The sequence below is a fragment of the Apteryx rowi genome, unplaced genomic scaffold (assembly GCF_003343035.1).
Source record: "Apteryx rowi isolate R43461 unplaced genomic scaffold, aptRow1 scaffold_983, whole genome shotgun sequence".
NCBI lineage: Eukaryota > Metazoa > Chordata > Aves > Apterygiformes > Apterygidae > Apteryx > Apteryx rowi.
Window position 1 is genome coordinate 142555 of NW_020451297.1, and position 14841 is coordinate 157395.

Below are 14841 nucleotides of genomic sequence, written 5' to 3' on the forward strand. Positions count from 1 at the left end.
GAAACCATTGATACAAATTGTAATTAATGCAGCAGCACTGTTAAAAACAGTTAGAACTATGACAAGGAAGCATGGATTAATAAGATTCTAACTTACAGCCCCCTAGAAAAAGCACCACTACAGAGAACTCTTTATAGCAGGTGTTTGATAAATTTTTAGAAAAACAAGACCTGACATTTAGACCTGACACTACTGCCCCCTACAGAGTGCAAAATAAAACCCACTGCTCTACTTTTCTTTCAGAGGCAAATGTTACTACTGTATGATCTAGTGCTATTTATAGAATACCAAAGATATGGTAGGCATTTTTAGACCATGAGAATAACATCCCTGCTCTGCGGAGCTCGCAGTCTTAGCTAATATACAAACACAGTGGGAAAAGAATGAGACTCAAACATCAATGAATAATGCATAGCACATTAAATCTGTTAATGGATGGGCAGGAGATAAGAATGGGGGGGAAGCAGAGTCAGCAGTTGAATCTTACACTCTGCATGAATTGTAGAAAAAGAATTCAAATTGAAGTGAGCCCTAGTCTAATGGAAGCCAACATCTTCACTTTTGTGTCAGGACAGACCAGAGATAAAAATGTTTATTGCTATGTATTAGAAAATAAAGTTATTAACAGTTTGCTATCATATCCTAACTTAAGAGAGAAAAGTCAACACAAGTATTTYAAAGTTGATAGTTTTTATTTACAGTTTTGTTGGCAAAAGGTGGTGGGAAAGTTTAAAACATTTTAAACAGAGGGCACCATACTGTATTGTACGATGTATCAGTTCACAATCTGTATCTTCAGTATCCAGCTGATCAAATAAAGCTAATCAACACTTAAAGAAGCATAATCTGCATCAGCTCCATTAGAGTATACTGCCCAAAACCACTTTAGGCAGTTTCTAAATCAACCTAATCACTATTAAATACGCAGTTCTGGTGAAGAATGTTCACTTTGATTTTATACTGTACCTGGTATCAACTTGCCCACTTACACTTGCATACTGGCAAAGCAGTTACACTTCCTACTTTTAGTTGAAAGTTATAATCTCTTTTTCTGCAAAGTCAGCTGTCAGATTATTATGAACTACTCTGTGTATTTTACTGTGAGCATAGTCAAGGTTGGAGTAGATGAGATTGAAGGAAAGTATTCCTGGTATAGGATGTGCCCTTCAGAATCAGCTGGGTAACCATAAATATCCTGTTTAAGAATTCTAGTCAGAAAGGGAAAAAATGTAGTCAGTTTTCACTTTGTCACATAGATTTCAATCCCCATTTGAGCTTCTGCATTCATTCTTCTAAATCAAGAGTGTTTAGTTCTTCTTCTAGTTCATCCAAGTCCTCGCCAGTAAAGAGGTTTTCATCAACTGGAACTGCATCAATCACTCCATTTTCCAGTTCCCCATCTCCATTATCTTCCTCTAAATCATTTTGCTCACTGTTGTTTATCTCACCACCAGAAGCTTCACTTAATTTATTATCTGAAAATAAAAATAATTCTTACATGTCTCTAAATGTCACAAGTTTCTTAGTCAATCCCTAAATCACACTCCTGCTAATGAGGCTCTGAAGTTTTGAAACTATATAAAGAAGTGACTTCATATGAAATTTATATGTGGACTTTAGATGCTAAATTGTATACATCTGATTAATGATATGCAGGTTTGGATCATTAATTATTAAAACAGATAGAAAAATAACTCATATGCTCAACTCCTCAAACTCCTATTTTCACAACCAGTCAAACCATTTACAAGTTATTCCTACTAAGTATCTACACTTAAAAGACTCAGTGCAAGTTCAGGGTATGTATTCCACAAGTGCAGCAAAATTAAGTTTTTGCTCTAAGGAATTACAAGCTAGTTTAAGTTAGCTAGAAAATATAAAGAAAAGGATTTTTGTTGGTATTTATTCATTCAGTTGTTTACTAAATATGAAAAAAGAAAAATGCTAAAATAATCCCATATATTTCAGGAATTTATATGAAGTGGACATATACATTGCCTTTTATTTAAATTTGAAATTAAGGTATTACAAAACACATAGCATTTACTAGACACTTTGTTTAAAAAGTCTCTGCTTAGAGACTAAAAGCATCCTGCATTTGCAGGATAAAGTACTAACTATAGATATCATGATAGTTTTKTTTGTTTTGTTTGTTTTTTTTAAATAAATGCTGCTTTTTGGCAACTCAAGAACCTATTTCTATCTGCCTTCTAAGGAGACCTTAATAATTCTATCTCTTATTACTTATTCCTAAATAATGAACTCACCGTCTTTTTCTATTGAACTGTATGTGCTGAATCGCTCTGGACTAGCCACAGTAATACCAGTCTCATCCACAGCTTTTGGGACATACTGGCTCAAATCCACATCATTTATGCACACAGGGTCTTCCACCTGAAAATATAGTTAGTTTTTGACAACATATACTCTGTAACAATGGTAAATTAAGAACCAAGCATATTAACTGCACTATAAGAGGTCTCAATTTTTTTGTAAAGCTAATAAGAAACAGAAAAAGTTTCAAAACCTGAAATATTATTTGAGTTAATACTGTTCTTTACCTCATCATCTTCTCCCGTTCCTTGAGTATAATGGGTGTCATCTGCTTCTTCATCATCTGCATCAACCAGCTCAGGTCGAAACTCAAATACTTCACGTCCACTGATCTATTCAAAGAGAGAAATAAAATTTATCACTTCACAGAATTTATACTGCTGTCAAAAAACAAACCCCAGCCACACAATTCCAGGCCAGCTACCTTATCACATAACTTATGTACTCTTTCTTCTTACATTAAGAATTGGAGTGTAGAACATACCACCAGTGCTTTGCCAGCTTTAAAATCTGCTTTCCTTCTTTCCATATCTTGCTCAGCCTTATCAATTTTTTCTTGTCTTTTTCTTCTCTTCCATGCAATAAAACACTCTAGAGTGATTTTGGTAACATTTGGTCCTAAGGCAGCACGCTGTCAAATAAAAAGACTGATTAATGTTAGAAATTGTTTCCACAGGCTATAACAAATTACAAATTTAATTAGTCTTCTCTAAACACTAATTGAAAACATTTCTTCCTCATTCCTTCTGCACTTTTACCACTGTTAAGCATGTACCATCAACTTAAAGTTTGACTCAACACATGACTTTCCAGTTAGTGAGATCTGTCAACATAAAAGTTAACATGAAACATGGAGGAGAAAAGAAACCAACAGCCTCTAGTAGACATATTAGCTTAGGTTCTGCTCAGACTGACACTGCCAGGCAATGCTGCCAAATGTAAGCAGAGCAGCAGTGTCTTCAGGAGGCCCTGTTCTCTTGCTGTTGCATCCTCCCGAGACAGCTAGGAAAGAACTAAGGTGGCAGAAAACTGGGGATTAGGAAGGCCCATAGAAGCAGTGGTAACAGATAAACAAAAACAGTAGTAAGAAATAAAAGGCCCCTAAAGAAATAGGATTAGCAATACCTGCACTAACAGTGAATATTCAGTTATAATTTTTCAAAGTTTATTCTCTAGATAATAGTTTCTAAACAAAAACATGACTCAAATACAATGCATACTTCACGCTAGTCCACAAAGCTATACAAACAACATTTTATACTTTTTAATTATTCATTAGGAATTTATTTACAATTTGTTATTCTTTCCAGAATACTGAAAACAGGTACCACCAAGAGGTACCCAGCTGACTACTTTACCTCTTTTTCTATTAGATCTTCTAAAGAAATTTCATCTTGCTTTTCCTCCTTCTTTTTGTCTTTTTTTAATACAAAACCTGGAGGAAGAGCATGGCGATACATGCAGTTGTCTCCACCCCCTGGACAGACCCAAAACCATCCGTATTTGTTGTTTTCGATAGCATCAAGAAAATACTTGCAGACCTGTATAAAACAGTGGCTGTTAGCAATGCATTCTATTCTTTTTTAATCCCCCAGCAATTTACACTAACACTGCATGTCAAAAGTACTATAATTCAAAGCTAGTTATGCTCAAAACAGAGTGAAAGAAGAAACATGTGAAAAGCACTGCTACTAAAAAAAGCAGCCAAAAGCAGCAACTAATTATCTAAATAAACTCAGATTTTCAACAGTTTTTCCCCACTTAATATAATCCAAATTTAGAAAGACAGGATGACTCAAAAGACTGGCAACTTTGTACTGCTCTAAACCCAGCAGCACATGCACAAAGCACGCTGACAGTCTTTTTCTTACTGTTCACACATATTAGCATATTGTTTAGTCAAAATAGATAGAATCAACCTCAGAGCAGCCTACCCTCAGAATCTTGAGGTAAAGATACCATTCTGGAACTTTTAACAAGCAATTCATGATTAACACCTAGCCATATCAAAGTTTAACTTCTGTGAAATTAGGCAGTATCAATAGAATATTTGGTATGGAAAACAAGGTGAAATAGTTCTGAAGAATGAAAGAAACTAGAGAATACTCTTGAAGGTAGAGGCCAGGGACTACAAATGACCTCTCAATCAGTAAATTTCAGATTATAGGAAGAGACTGAAATTTATGTACTTGTATGTGACTCAGTACCCAAATGCTTTGTGGTAGCATAAGCCAAAGCAACACAGTCACTGGAATGAGATGACCGACCTAGAAGATCAAAATATTTGAATCTTCTAAGCAAGTAGAATGTACTGCATACATTATTAATGCCTTTAGCATTTTTATTGTAGAAGCACATCATCTAACATTCATGTGTATTTTACACGGAAAAAAATACATTATGATCACTCAGCCTTGTTCTTTGAGATATGTTAATAGAAATACTATCAGACCAATTTTATACTCAGATTATCTTTACAGTATTCCATTTACAAATCTTCAGATATCAATAAACATATCTAATACCAGTTTGCACTTAATTCTCTATTTCTAACAAACACTTACTACAGCTCAGTGGAAAAAAAAAAAAAAAAAAAGAGACATACTATTTGAGTTTTGGGTTTTTTCTTTTCCGCCTCACCATGCTTCTTGTTCACTACCTCTTCCAGCTTCTTCTCATCCCAGTTATCCATTGTATCTAGAAGACAACAAATTGTTTCACAAACATTCCAGATTAATATTAGAATTTTTATTAGAGAGAAAAGCAACTTAATATTTTTTAGTAATTCTTACATTTCAGTTGACCTACAGAACGGAAAATAAATTCAGGCTTTTGTAATACAATTTTCACTCTCCTATGCTGCTTAAAAGAGATTTTTCTCAAAAACTTTGTAAGTTTATATTTTGATGTGCATAAAGGGTGTTTCTGTAAAAGACTAAGAAGTTTAACATTCCATCTGTATGTTACCTGGAGTGGAGAAGGGAAAAGAAGAAAAAAAAGGAGATGACTGAGTAAAAGAGAAGGTTGGAGATGGATGTCCACAAATACAGATAAAAGAACTTGAGGAGCAAAAGAGATCGTTCAGAATTTTCTATGTTAAGTTAAAAGAATGTGCCATCAAAAGAAGCATGATTACCAATAGTTACAGCAGTAAAGAAACTATGGGATACTATTGTATTCATTCAGGATGCCAGAGGCTAAACATTCAAATCAAGACAGGAACATGATGTATTGTAGAAACAGAAAAGAAATTTTAATACAAATTTCTAGTCTCTGCTGAGTGAAAGTAAAAAAGAGAGTATTTCACCAACAGATCAAGTTGGGAAAAGAGATGAAGCCACAGACAAAAATTTTGTAAGTATGCTGAATTCTAAAACTGTGCACATTTGGGTATAAACACTAGTACTGGAAGTCAAGTATGGCTGCTCATTACACTTGCTGCATATGCACTTCCATTTTACAGAACCTAGAAGAAACTGGAAACTACACAGGAGAGCATACACTAAACAACTTGCTACCTCTATGATGTACATTTTACATAGCAGAATTCAAAAGCCATTATCCAATAGCATACGGGGATACTTATTTTTCAAAACAAGGTCTAAAGAATACTCGTGAGCAGGCTTTTTAAAGCAAGTTTTGCTATTATTGACAATTTTGAACATAGTAGTAGAGGTAGCCTTGGTCATGGACCAAGCTCTTCAAGATCATACAACCACAATACAAGAAGACTCTCCTATCTGAAAAATCCAGTTTCAGAATCAGAATAGCTTAGCAGTCATTTTTTAGAAATATCATACCTTTTTCCAGGTCTTCATCTCTTGCATCAATGTAGACACTTCGTTTTTCACACTTTCTTTCCAAGGACAAATCATGAGAAAACTTGCATTTGTCTCCTTTAGTGCACTGCCCTTGCTTGAAGAATGCACAAACTACAGATTTGGGGTCAGCACCTTGGTGAAGAAAGTTTTGAGATTTTAGTGCTATTTCTAAGCAGAACACTAAACTGGAGCTGAAGTTGTATACTAAAAATTGAGAACAATTTAACATTTAAGCCTTTAAAGTCTGCTGAGAATGGAAAAACTTTTTTGAAAATGGAAGTTATTAAATATGAAGTGCCTTCTTTTTCCTTCAGGTAAATACTCCATGTCCTGAACGTGTCATATTTACTTTGTATATCATGGTATTTGCACTATAGTATCAAAACTGGCACTAGAATATTTAAGGAAATCTGGATGGCAGTGTGCCTTAGTGAACCACTTTTACTACAATACATACTAGATATTAACCCTTGTAATTTCTTCCCTATACAGCAAGCTATTTCTGTCTCTAACACAGTAAAGCCTCTACTGGGTATCAACCTTTCCCTTGTATATCAATAACACACTAGAATAAGTTATATTAGTCTGACCTGCAACCATTCAGACCATTTTCTTTGTTTAATAAAACAAATAAGATGGCTGCTCATGGCACCAAAAGTAAACGTTGCTAGAATATGAACTATTCAGTCTTTCTAACTACAGTTTTTGAAGTCAACAGTCGAGTAATTCTCACTGTGAGACACTATTAGGAGACCAGGGTGAGGGAAGAAAGTAGGCAGGAAACATACAGTTATGAGACATTACTAAATCAGAAATGCTTTACCTGAAATATCTGTAAGTGCTAATGGAAGATTCTAAGCTCATATTTCTCACTTGCTCATTTTAAGTTTGGTGCAAGTCACTAGTGACTAGACTGTGTGCAGCAACAGCTTTTTAAAATCTTAAATTAAAACCTAGTTTATCACTCATGGATCTCTAAAAGAACTTCAGAAAATATATCTCACCTTGTTAGCAACCTCAATAAAAAGCTAAAGCATGAATTAATACAATATTAGTCTTCTGAAATAACTCTAAATCAAGAGCTACTTTTATTTGGAAAAAGCTGACCACTTTAGTTCATAAAGGGAAAACTAGCCTTCGTTGCTAAGTGACACAATGAATAAGTATCAGGTTCACTTTAAGACATATATGGCTATCACACTCATTTGGTCAAAAATTCTTGCACTTGATTTCAACAGCTCCATAAGCTTCATAAAGCAAAGAGTTGATAACATTTAGTTCACTCCTAAAAGCAGCATACTTTTTCTCCCCCAAAGCAGCCAATTGTAGAGGTTCCTAGAAGGATCAAACCCTTTAAGCTTACATTTCATCAGAATACTAGTTTACTCCATAACCTATTTCAAGTAAAACCACACTTTTGAAACCAAGTCCTACTGTTAACTGTAAGGTGGGACAGAAATAATTAGACAAATTTTTACTCTTCTGATTTGAATGCAAGTTTTCTGTGAAGACGGGTAATTCAAATATTATATTCTTGCGATGGTTAAGTTCCCCTGGGGATATCAGCTGCTTTAGCCAACTATCATCACATCAGAAAAATCAGACCACTCATCCAAAAGCACCTATCAAATGAACCTGAATACAGCAAAGTATCTGTAGCTGTCCTGTCAATATCAATGTAGCTTTCTACATTCTAATGATCCAGTAACCTCACAGGAGTTTGTAATAAACTGTTAAATAGTTACTGACAAACTACTTCCTATGCTAGATAAAGGAGAAAACAGACATATCTATTTTAGGTATAAATTGTACACTAAACAAAATTATAATAAACATGTTTATAAATAATAATTATAAATTTATTTAACCTTTAAAATGCCAATTCATTTTTTATTTTACCTGAAGTAGATACATTAATAAAAGAACATAACTTAGAAGATTTAGTTTTTCATACCTTTGCTAATTTTCTGTGCAGCAACCACAGGCTTGAAGAGTTCATTTAATTCTTGTAATTCTTTTTTCTTGTCTTCTTTTTTTAATTTCTTTTCACTTTCTGTCTGAGCAGCCTATAATGACCCCAAATTTGAAATTATTAATAGAAAAATCAGAATGACATTATTCACTTCATGTGAACTGTACATTAAAATATAGACTGGTTTATATGGGGTGAAAAAGCCTTCGATGTCTGCACTTTTCAGAATTCTTGCCCTTGCATAAATGGCCAGTGCCATCTAGTGGAACCAATATTTCAAACAGAATAGACATCAAACAGTACTAGTTTGTCAGAGATATGAAATGCTGGTACCATTAGATGACACGCTGTTACCTTTAATCCCCCCTTATAGGCTAGGAAATCAAATGAGATACTGAGATTAGTACAAAACCAGCCAGTTTCTARCAGGAATTCAGCAGAGGAACACTTAGTTGCTCTTTTGTGATGCATTACAGAACCAGTACAACTATTCGATCCAGTTACTTCAAGATCAGTGCAAGCACCTTCTCTGTTTTTCCTCCTCAGCATGCTGTTTTGTTTTTCCTTGCCATGTATATTAGCAGCATCTCCAGCAAATCTGTTTGTAGAAGTTGGGAGTTGCTTTTGGCACACTATTTATTTGAATTGATATCAAATCAACACACAGCAATGTTTCATTAATAACTAATGGCATGTAAGTCAAGAACATTAATTTTAAAGGAACTAGGGAGTAAGACTGAAAAAAGTTCATATAGGAGGAAAAAAAAAAAGCTTATGTATAAGAGGAAAAAAAAMCATTAATCTGCCATACCCCTTTTAGATAAGCCTGAAAAAGGTCTACGTATATCTGGTACCAGACTGGTAGTGAAGGATGAAGACAGATGAAAAGGGACACAGGAAAAACACAGGATTAGAAGATTTAATTCTTCTCCTTAAGAAAAACTAGTGGGACTCTAACACCAGTGTATAAATATTTGGGATATATTATTGGTAAAACATAGTGTAATAATAAAAAGAAGCTTTGTTCTTATGATGAATTTGGTAAGAAAAAGCCAAACTGTTTTAAAAGGGAATTGATTAATTTGGTCCACATACAGAACACTCAGTTTTTACACTTAAAGTTCCTAAATCCTATCTTAAATAGTGTGTAGACCCACGTATGTCAACTACAAGGAAAAAAAAAAAAAACCACACACAACCCCCCCCCCCCACTTTTAAATAGCAGATGTAATTTTTTTGTTACAACTTGGGCTCCTAAAAGCATGATTTCTAAACCTTTAGAACCTTAGGATTCTAAAAACTCTTTTTTTTTTTTTTTAAACCCTTAACAGCATTTCCATTTGTACCTCAGGACACAACACTGCCTTAATGTGTTCTTTCTTCTCAGGGACAACCCTAACTGAAAAATATGAGATTCAGCAAGAAAGGTATAATCAGTTCTAAAATTAGCTTCTGATATTCACCAGTCAAGAGATAAGAGCATTAGAGAAACAAGTGATTTTAGGTTGACTAATTTAAAGAACAGTACTCCTGCAAATGCTACAGATTCAGGGATCTCATATAGGAATTTTAGATGGACTGTTTGAGCAACATCAATGTTTTTGAAGTTACATCGATTGGTCTTTCCCATAACAATTTTGCAATTCTTGCTAAAGAAATTATTAAATCTAATGAATTGAGTATCAACTTTACTTTCAAATTTGTACTTGACATTTTTATATCATCCATACATTATGTAACAAATTCAACACTAATTACAACACCAGAAATTTAGCTGATGTAAATGTAATTATTCCACAGGCTTATTTATAGAACAGGAAGCTGCATAATTCTTAGTATCCAACTTCTCTAGCATTGCAGGAAGTAAAAGAGAGACCTGGCTTACTTCCATTTTAATTATACTTCCATGTAATTTGTGCCTTTTGACTAACTGTAGTCTAAACATTGTATCTCAGCCACATGAAATTTTACTTCATCATAGCAAAGAAGAGTGGAGCAGCAGAATGACAAAGCAGTTGTTCTGACCAGTTTACAAAACAGAAGCACAATTGTTAGACCTGTTTCCACTTTAAATTATAATAAATACTTCCATAAGTAGAACAAGCAGAGATCAGTTTATATTTTTTGAGATTTCCGCTACCCCCATTTTAAGATTAACAACACTTGTTCTTACTTTTAATGGTTCATTGTTTCTTAGATTAGGTGAGAAATAATAAAAAAGTGTACACAACTGCACTTTTGTTTGTAGCCAGTTTGCTACAATTTAGTTTCAGGTTCTCATGAAATTGTTTATGCTAGTAAATATTCCCTTGATATGCATTAAATTCAACTATGTTACTATTGGAATACTACGTAAATTAAAAAAAAAAAAAAACCTCATTAGTTGAAAGCTTTTTCTTTTGAAAACAAACAAATAAACAAAAAATCCCAAACCTGCACTCAATCTATCCTTACACAGCGAGCAAACCCTAAGCTCGACAAGCTTTGCAAGAATAACAAAGAGGTGGTATTTTAAATACAACTAGTTAAATCTATACCAGTCACAATACATCAGGTGAATAACATTGCCATTCTTCTCTACTTCAGTGTTATATGACAGTCTGTAGGTATAGAGAAAAAATGATGAAAGACAAGACATTACATATCGAGTGCTTACCTGACGTGGATTTTGCTGACCAAATTTAACTTGGTGAGTCACAGCCTTAATAAACTTCTGTTGTTTTGCACCTTTTTTATTCTTTAGGCCAAATGTTTTGTCCTAAATCAAGAGATGAATATAACCAAATTAATTATGAAACTGTCCGACAGCTGAAACAAGTTTAAGTTGTTACTGCAAAAGACTTATCGTTCCACTCAAGTTTTCAGCTAAACACAGACTATTTCCTCTAGCAAAATAAGCGATCCAAGAAACAGGATAGACAATATTCAGAYATGCTGTGAGAAGGCATGAAATCTCTCACATCATCTCCAAAGTCTGCTTTTCAAAAGAATTGAGTAAATACTGCTTTTGTGTGAGCTATTACTTTTATCCCCAGATCTCCTTTTGTTCAACAAGTATTACTCCATGCACTAGCACATGCTGGGGGCTGACCAGCCGGAGACCAATTTCGTACAGAAGGACCTGGGAGTCCTGGTGGACAAGAAGTTGAACATGACCCGGCAAAGCACCATTGTGGCAAAGGCAGCCAACAGTATCCTGGGCTGCATTAGGAAGAGCATTGCCATCAGGGCAAGGGAGGTGATCCTTCCCCTCTGCTCAGCCCTGGTAAGGCCACATCTGGAGTACTGTGTCCAGTTCTGGGCTCCCCAGTACAAGAGAGACATGGAGCTACTGGAGAGAGTCCAGCAAAGGGCCACAAAGATGATTAAGGGACTGGAGCATCTCTCATATAAGGAGAGGCTGAGAGAGCCGGAGCTGTTCAGCCTGGAGAAGAGAAAGCTCAGGGCAGATCTTATCAATGTTTGTAAATATCTGATGGGAGGGTGTGAAGAAGATGGAGCCAGGCTCTTCTCAGTGATGCCCAGTGACAGGACGAGAAGCAATGGGCACAAACTGAAACACAGGAAATTCAATCTGAACATAAGAAAATACTTTTTCTACTGTGAGAGTGCAGGTTGCCCAGAGAGGTTGTGGAGTCTCCATCCCTTGAGATATTTATAACCCAACCAGACACAGTCCTGAGCAACCTGCTCTACCTGACCCCACTTCAGCAGGGGGTTGGACCAGGCAATCTCCTGCAGTCTTTTCCAACCTCACCTATTCTGTGATTCAAATATTAGTGTGAAAAAATATATATATTCATATATATATGAATATGTGTGTGTGAATATACATATATTTTTGCATCAATATTTGAATATATTCATATATGTGTATATGCATGTGTATGTATATGCATATATATATATATATAAATAAAATATATGCACACATACACACAATGTTTTCAGGTCCCTCAAGAAAAAGGACATAATATTTTTGGTCACTAGCCAAGTAACTAAATCATTACATCTGAGGGAACATCTGAGGAATAACATGAAGATGGAATAGCCATAAATATTGCTCTTTTGCCTATGTGCTTGAAATCACTTACTACTTTTTATTTTCAAGTATTCATATATAAATGTTGCACAGATTAATATTGCTGTATGCAACATATTACTTTTTATTTTCAAGTACTTTGTAAATATTTCATTTTGCAACAGTACTTATTTGAGGAAAATCTTTCCCCTATGTCAAACCCAGAAAGGTGTTTGTACTTCCTAAACTCCACTTCAAGAAGTTTCCACTTACACTGTCTGAACCAATTCTCCCTGTACATTTCCAGTAAGAGACTGGTTTCTATATCAAACTTATTAAAATTTCATAAAAAAGAAGATAGCTCCCTTTCACGTGAGTATCTGGAGCAGGAATAATATTTTGCAACTGAAATATCTACATTTTAAATGTATTCATGTCTTTGATTTGATATCAACATTATTCCCCCCCCTTTTTTGGAACAATTAACAGATGTTCACCCAGTGATAATACCTTAGTTCAAACATACCTTCAGAAAACCCTAACAATCAAAACATAAAATAATAATTTCTTAATCTTTGAAAAAACAGTCCTAGAAATCCTGCTCAGAATCACCCCATTTTTATTTCCATTTTATTACCCATCTGTAACAGTAGCTAGTCTTTTCTTTTTCTTTCATAATTAGTTATTTTGAAAAATGACAAACTTTTCAAATAGTATAAAGTAATGATTCACATATTTGATTTCTGTGGTAAATGTCACATGGAATATATAACCTCTGTTAACTTATTTGAATCATGTAGTAAGATTTTTTTTGTCAATAATCAATGCAAGTTTTTCCCCTTTCAGCTGCAAAAGAATTTTTTGTAATAAAAAACAGAACTTTCCTATGTTGCTGGGTTCAGCAACAACATCACGAACACTGAAGCCAACATTAAAAGACAGAAAAGACAGCATGTCCAACCTAAAGTCTCCAAGTGAAGGAACATAGAAACAAGTGCTAGATTTAAAGAAACGCTTATGTTATACACATCTTCTGTCTAATCAGCTACTATCTTTCCTGACAATAGATGTGGGCAAGCATTAATTTTCTAGAACTGCTCTTCCCTGATAGCCCCCATGTAGTTTTTCTGTTTATTGGAAGATTTGCAYGACTAAGACATCCTAACAACATATCTATAATCCAAATTAATAAGTGAAGTTACCTTTATTTTTTATTGCTTTTTTAAAATCTGCTTTTACCATGGACTTTAGCATCAGATGATTAAATAGCACATGAAACGTTATCGATTAATCTTCAAGTTATTTGTATTAAACTTTTACAAAACATTTACTTAGACACACAGGCCAGACTGTATCCAAAAAGCACAGGCATGTTTTAAACTGAGTGGGAAACACAAACCCACACTTCTGAGAGCTGAGCTCTGAAAACATACCAACACTTGCACTCCGAATAGAGAGAAGGGGGCAGACAAGAAGAGAGAAGCACTCTCATCGGATCACCTTCAGTCCGAAGACAGCTCTGGCCAGACAGTCTGCAGGCTGAAAACCAAACCCCGGTCCAACAAGCGCGGCAGCCACCGGCACAACTTAAAGGGCCAYGGCCAGTCAGTGATTTGACAGACCTGGGCAGCGCTGGGGCCGAGAGAGGCCCGCACCACCCCCGGAAAGGCGCTCCCGGGCTCCGTACAGCCCCCGGCCAGGCGCCCGCGCCCCCCGGTCCCGGCTCCCAGACCCCGCCACGGCTCCGCGCCAGGGCAGCGGCGGCCGGGGCAGCCGCAGGGGCCGCGGCGGGAGGGGCGCGGGGAACGGCAGGCAGCGGCCCGGCCCGGCCCGGCCGTGCGCGGCGCAGCGCGGCGCGGCGCGGCCCTGCTCGCCTCACCTCGATGATCTTCTCCTTCTTCTTCTGGTCCGCCTTCTTGCTGCCCCCCGCCGGCTGCTGCTGCTTCTTGGGGGGCATCGCGGGGCAGGGCAGGGCGGGGCGGAGCGGAGCGGCCTCGGCTCCCGCTCGGGGTCTCTCAGGGCCGCGGCCGGAGGGCGCGCGCGGGGCGGGCGCGCGGGTAGGAAGCGACAGCGCCGCCGCCGCCGCCGGGGGAGGAGCAACGGAAACCTGTTTGCGACGCCGTCAGCGGCGGCGGCCGCGAGGCACGCTGGGAAGGCCGGGCCGGTCCGGGCAAGGCAGGGCGCCTACGCGCACGCGGAGGCGGGTAGGGCGCGAGGGCCCAATTATCTCCCGGCAGCCAGAGCGCCCTGGGCCGCCGCGGCGCGGGCGCGGGCGGGGCGCGCGCATTGACGTCACAGAGTGGGCGGGTGGCTCCAGCACCGCCCCCCGGCGGGGCGGGGCGGGGCGGGGCGGGGCAGGGCAGAGTAGGCGATCCCTCGCCTGCCTTCCCGCCCGCGTGTGCCGGGGCGGCTGCGCCCGGGTGTCGCGGCTCCTTCCCGCTGTGAAGGGGAGGGGTGGGGGTCGCCCGCGCCGGAGAGGGGCCGCACGAGGAGCCGGAAGGGGCTCCGGGCTGCCCCCGCTCGCTGCCGGCGGTGCGCGCGGCTCAGACACGCGTGGCGTCTCTGTGTGGCGCCGGGAGACGCCGCTGCGCGGGTGTACGTGACGGGTGGGCAGGCGGCCGTTGGGAGCAACGGTCGCGGAGCCGCCACCCCGGGCGTCTGCAGCGCCGTGAGGCGCCGGTGGGGGAGATGGG

General features: G+C 38.1%; 1 protein-coding gene across 1 annotated transcript; it reads right to left on the reverse strand.

Moving 5' to 3' along the window:
* Window positions 1-671: 671 nt before the first annotated feature.
* ZC3H15 (zinc finger CCCH-type containing 15) lies at window positions 672-14213 on the reverse strand. Its single transcript, XM_026055108.1, has 10 exons — window positions 14028-14213; window positions 10784-10885; window positions 8110-8221; window positions 6135-6287; window positions 4940-5031; window positions 3693-3875; window positions 2819-2965; window positions 2562-2666; window positions 2268-2394; window positions 672-1475 (listed from the first exon to the last, which is right to left on the reverse strand). The coding sequence occupies exons 1-10, from the start codon at window positions 14103-14105 to the stop codon at window positions 1285-1287; spliced, it is 1290 nt and encodes a 429-aa protein (XP_025910893.1). The 5' UTR covers window positions 14106-14213; the 3' UTR covers window positions 672-1284.
* Between the last annotated feature and the right edge of the window lie 628 nt (window positions 14214-14841).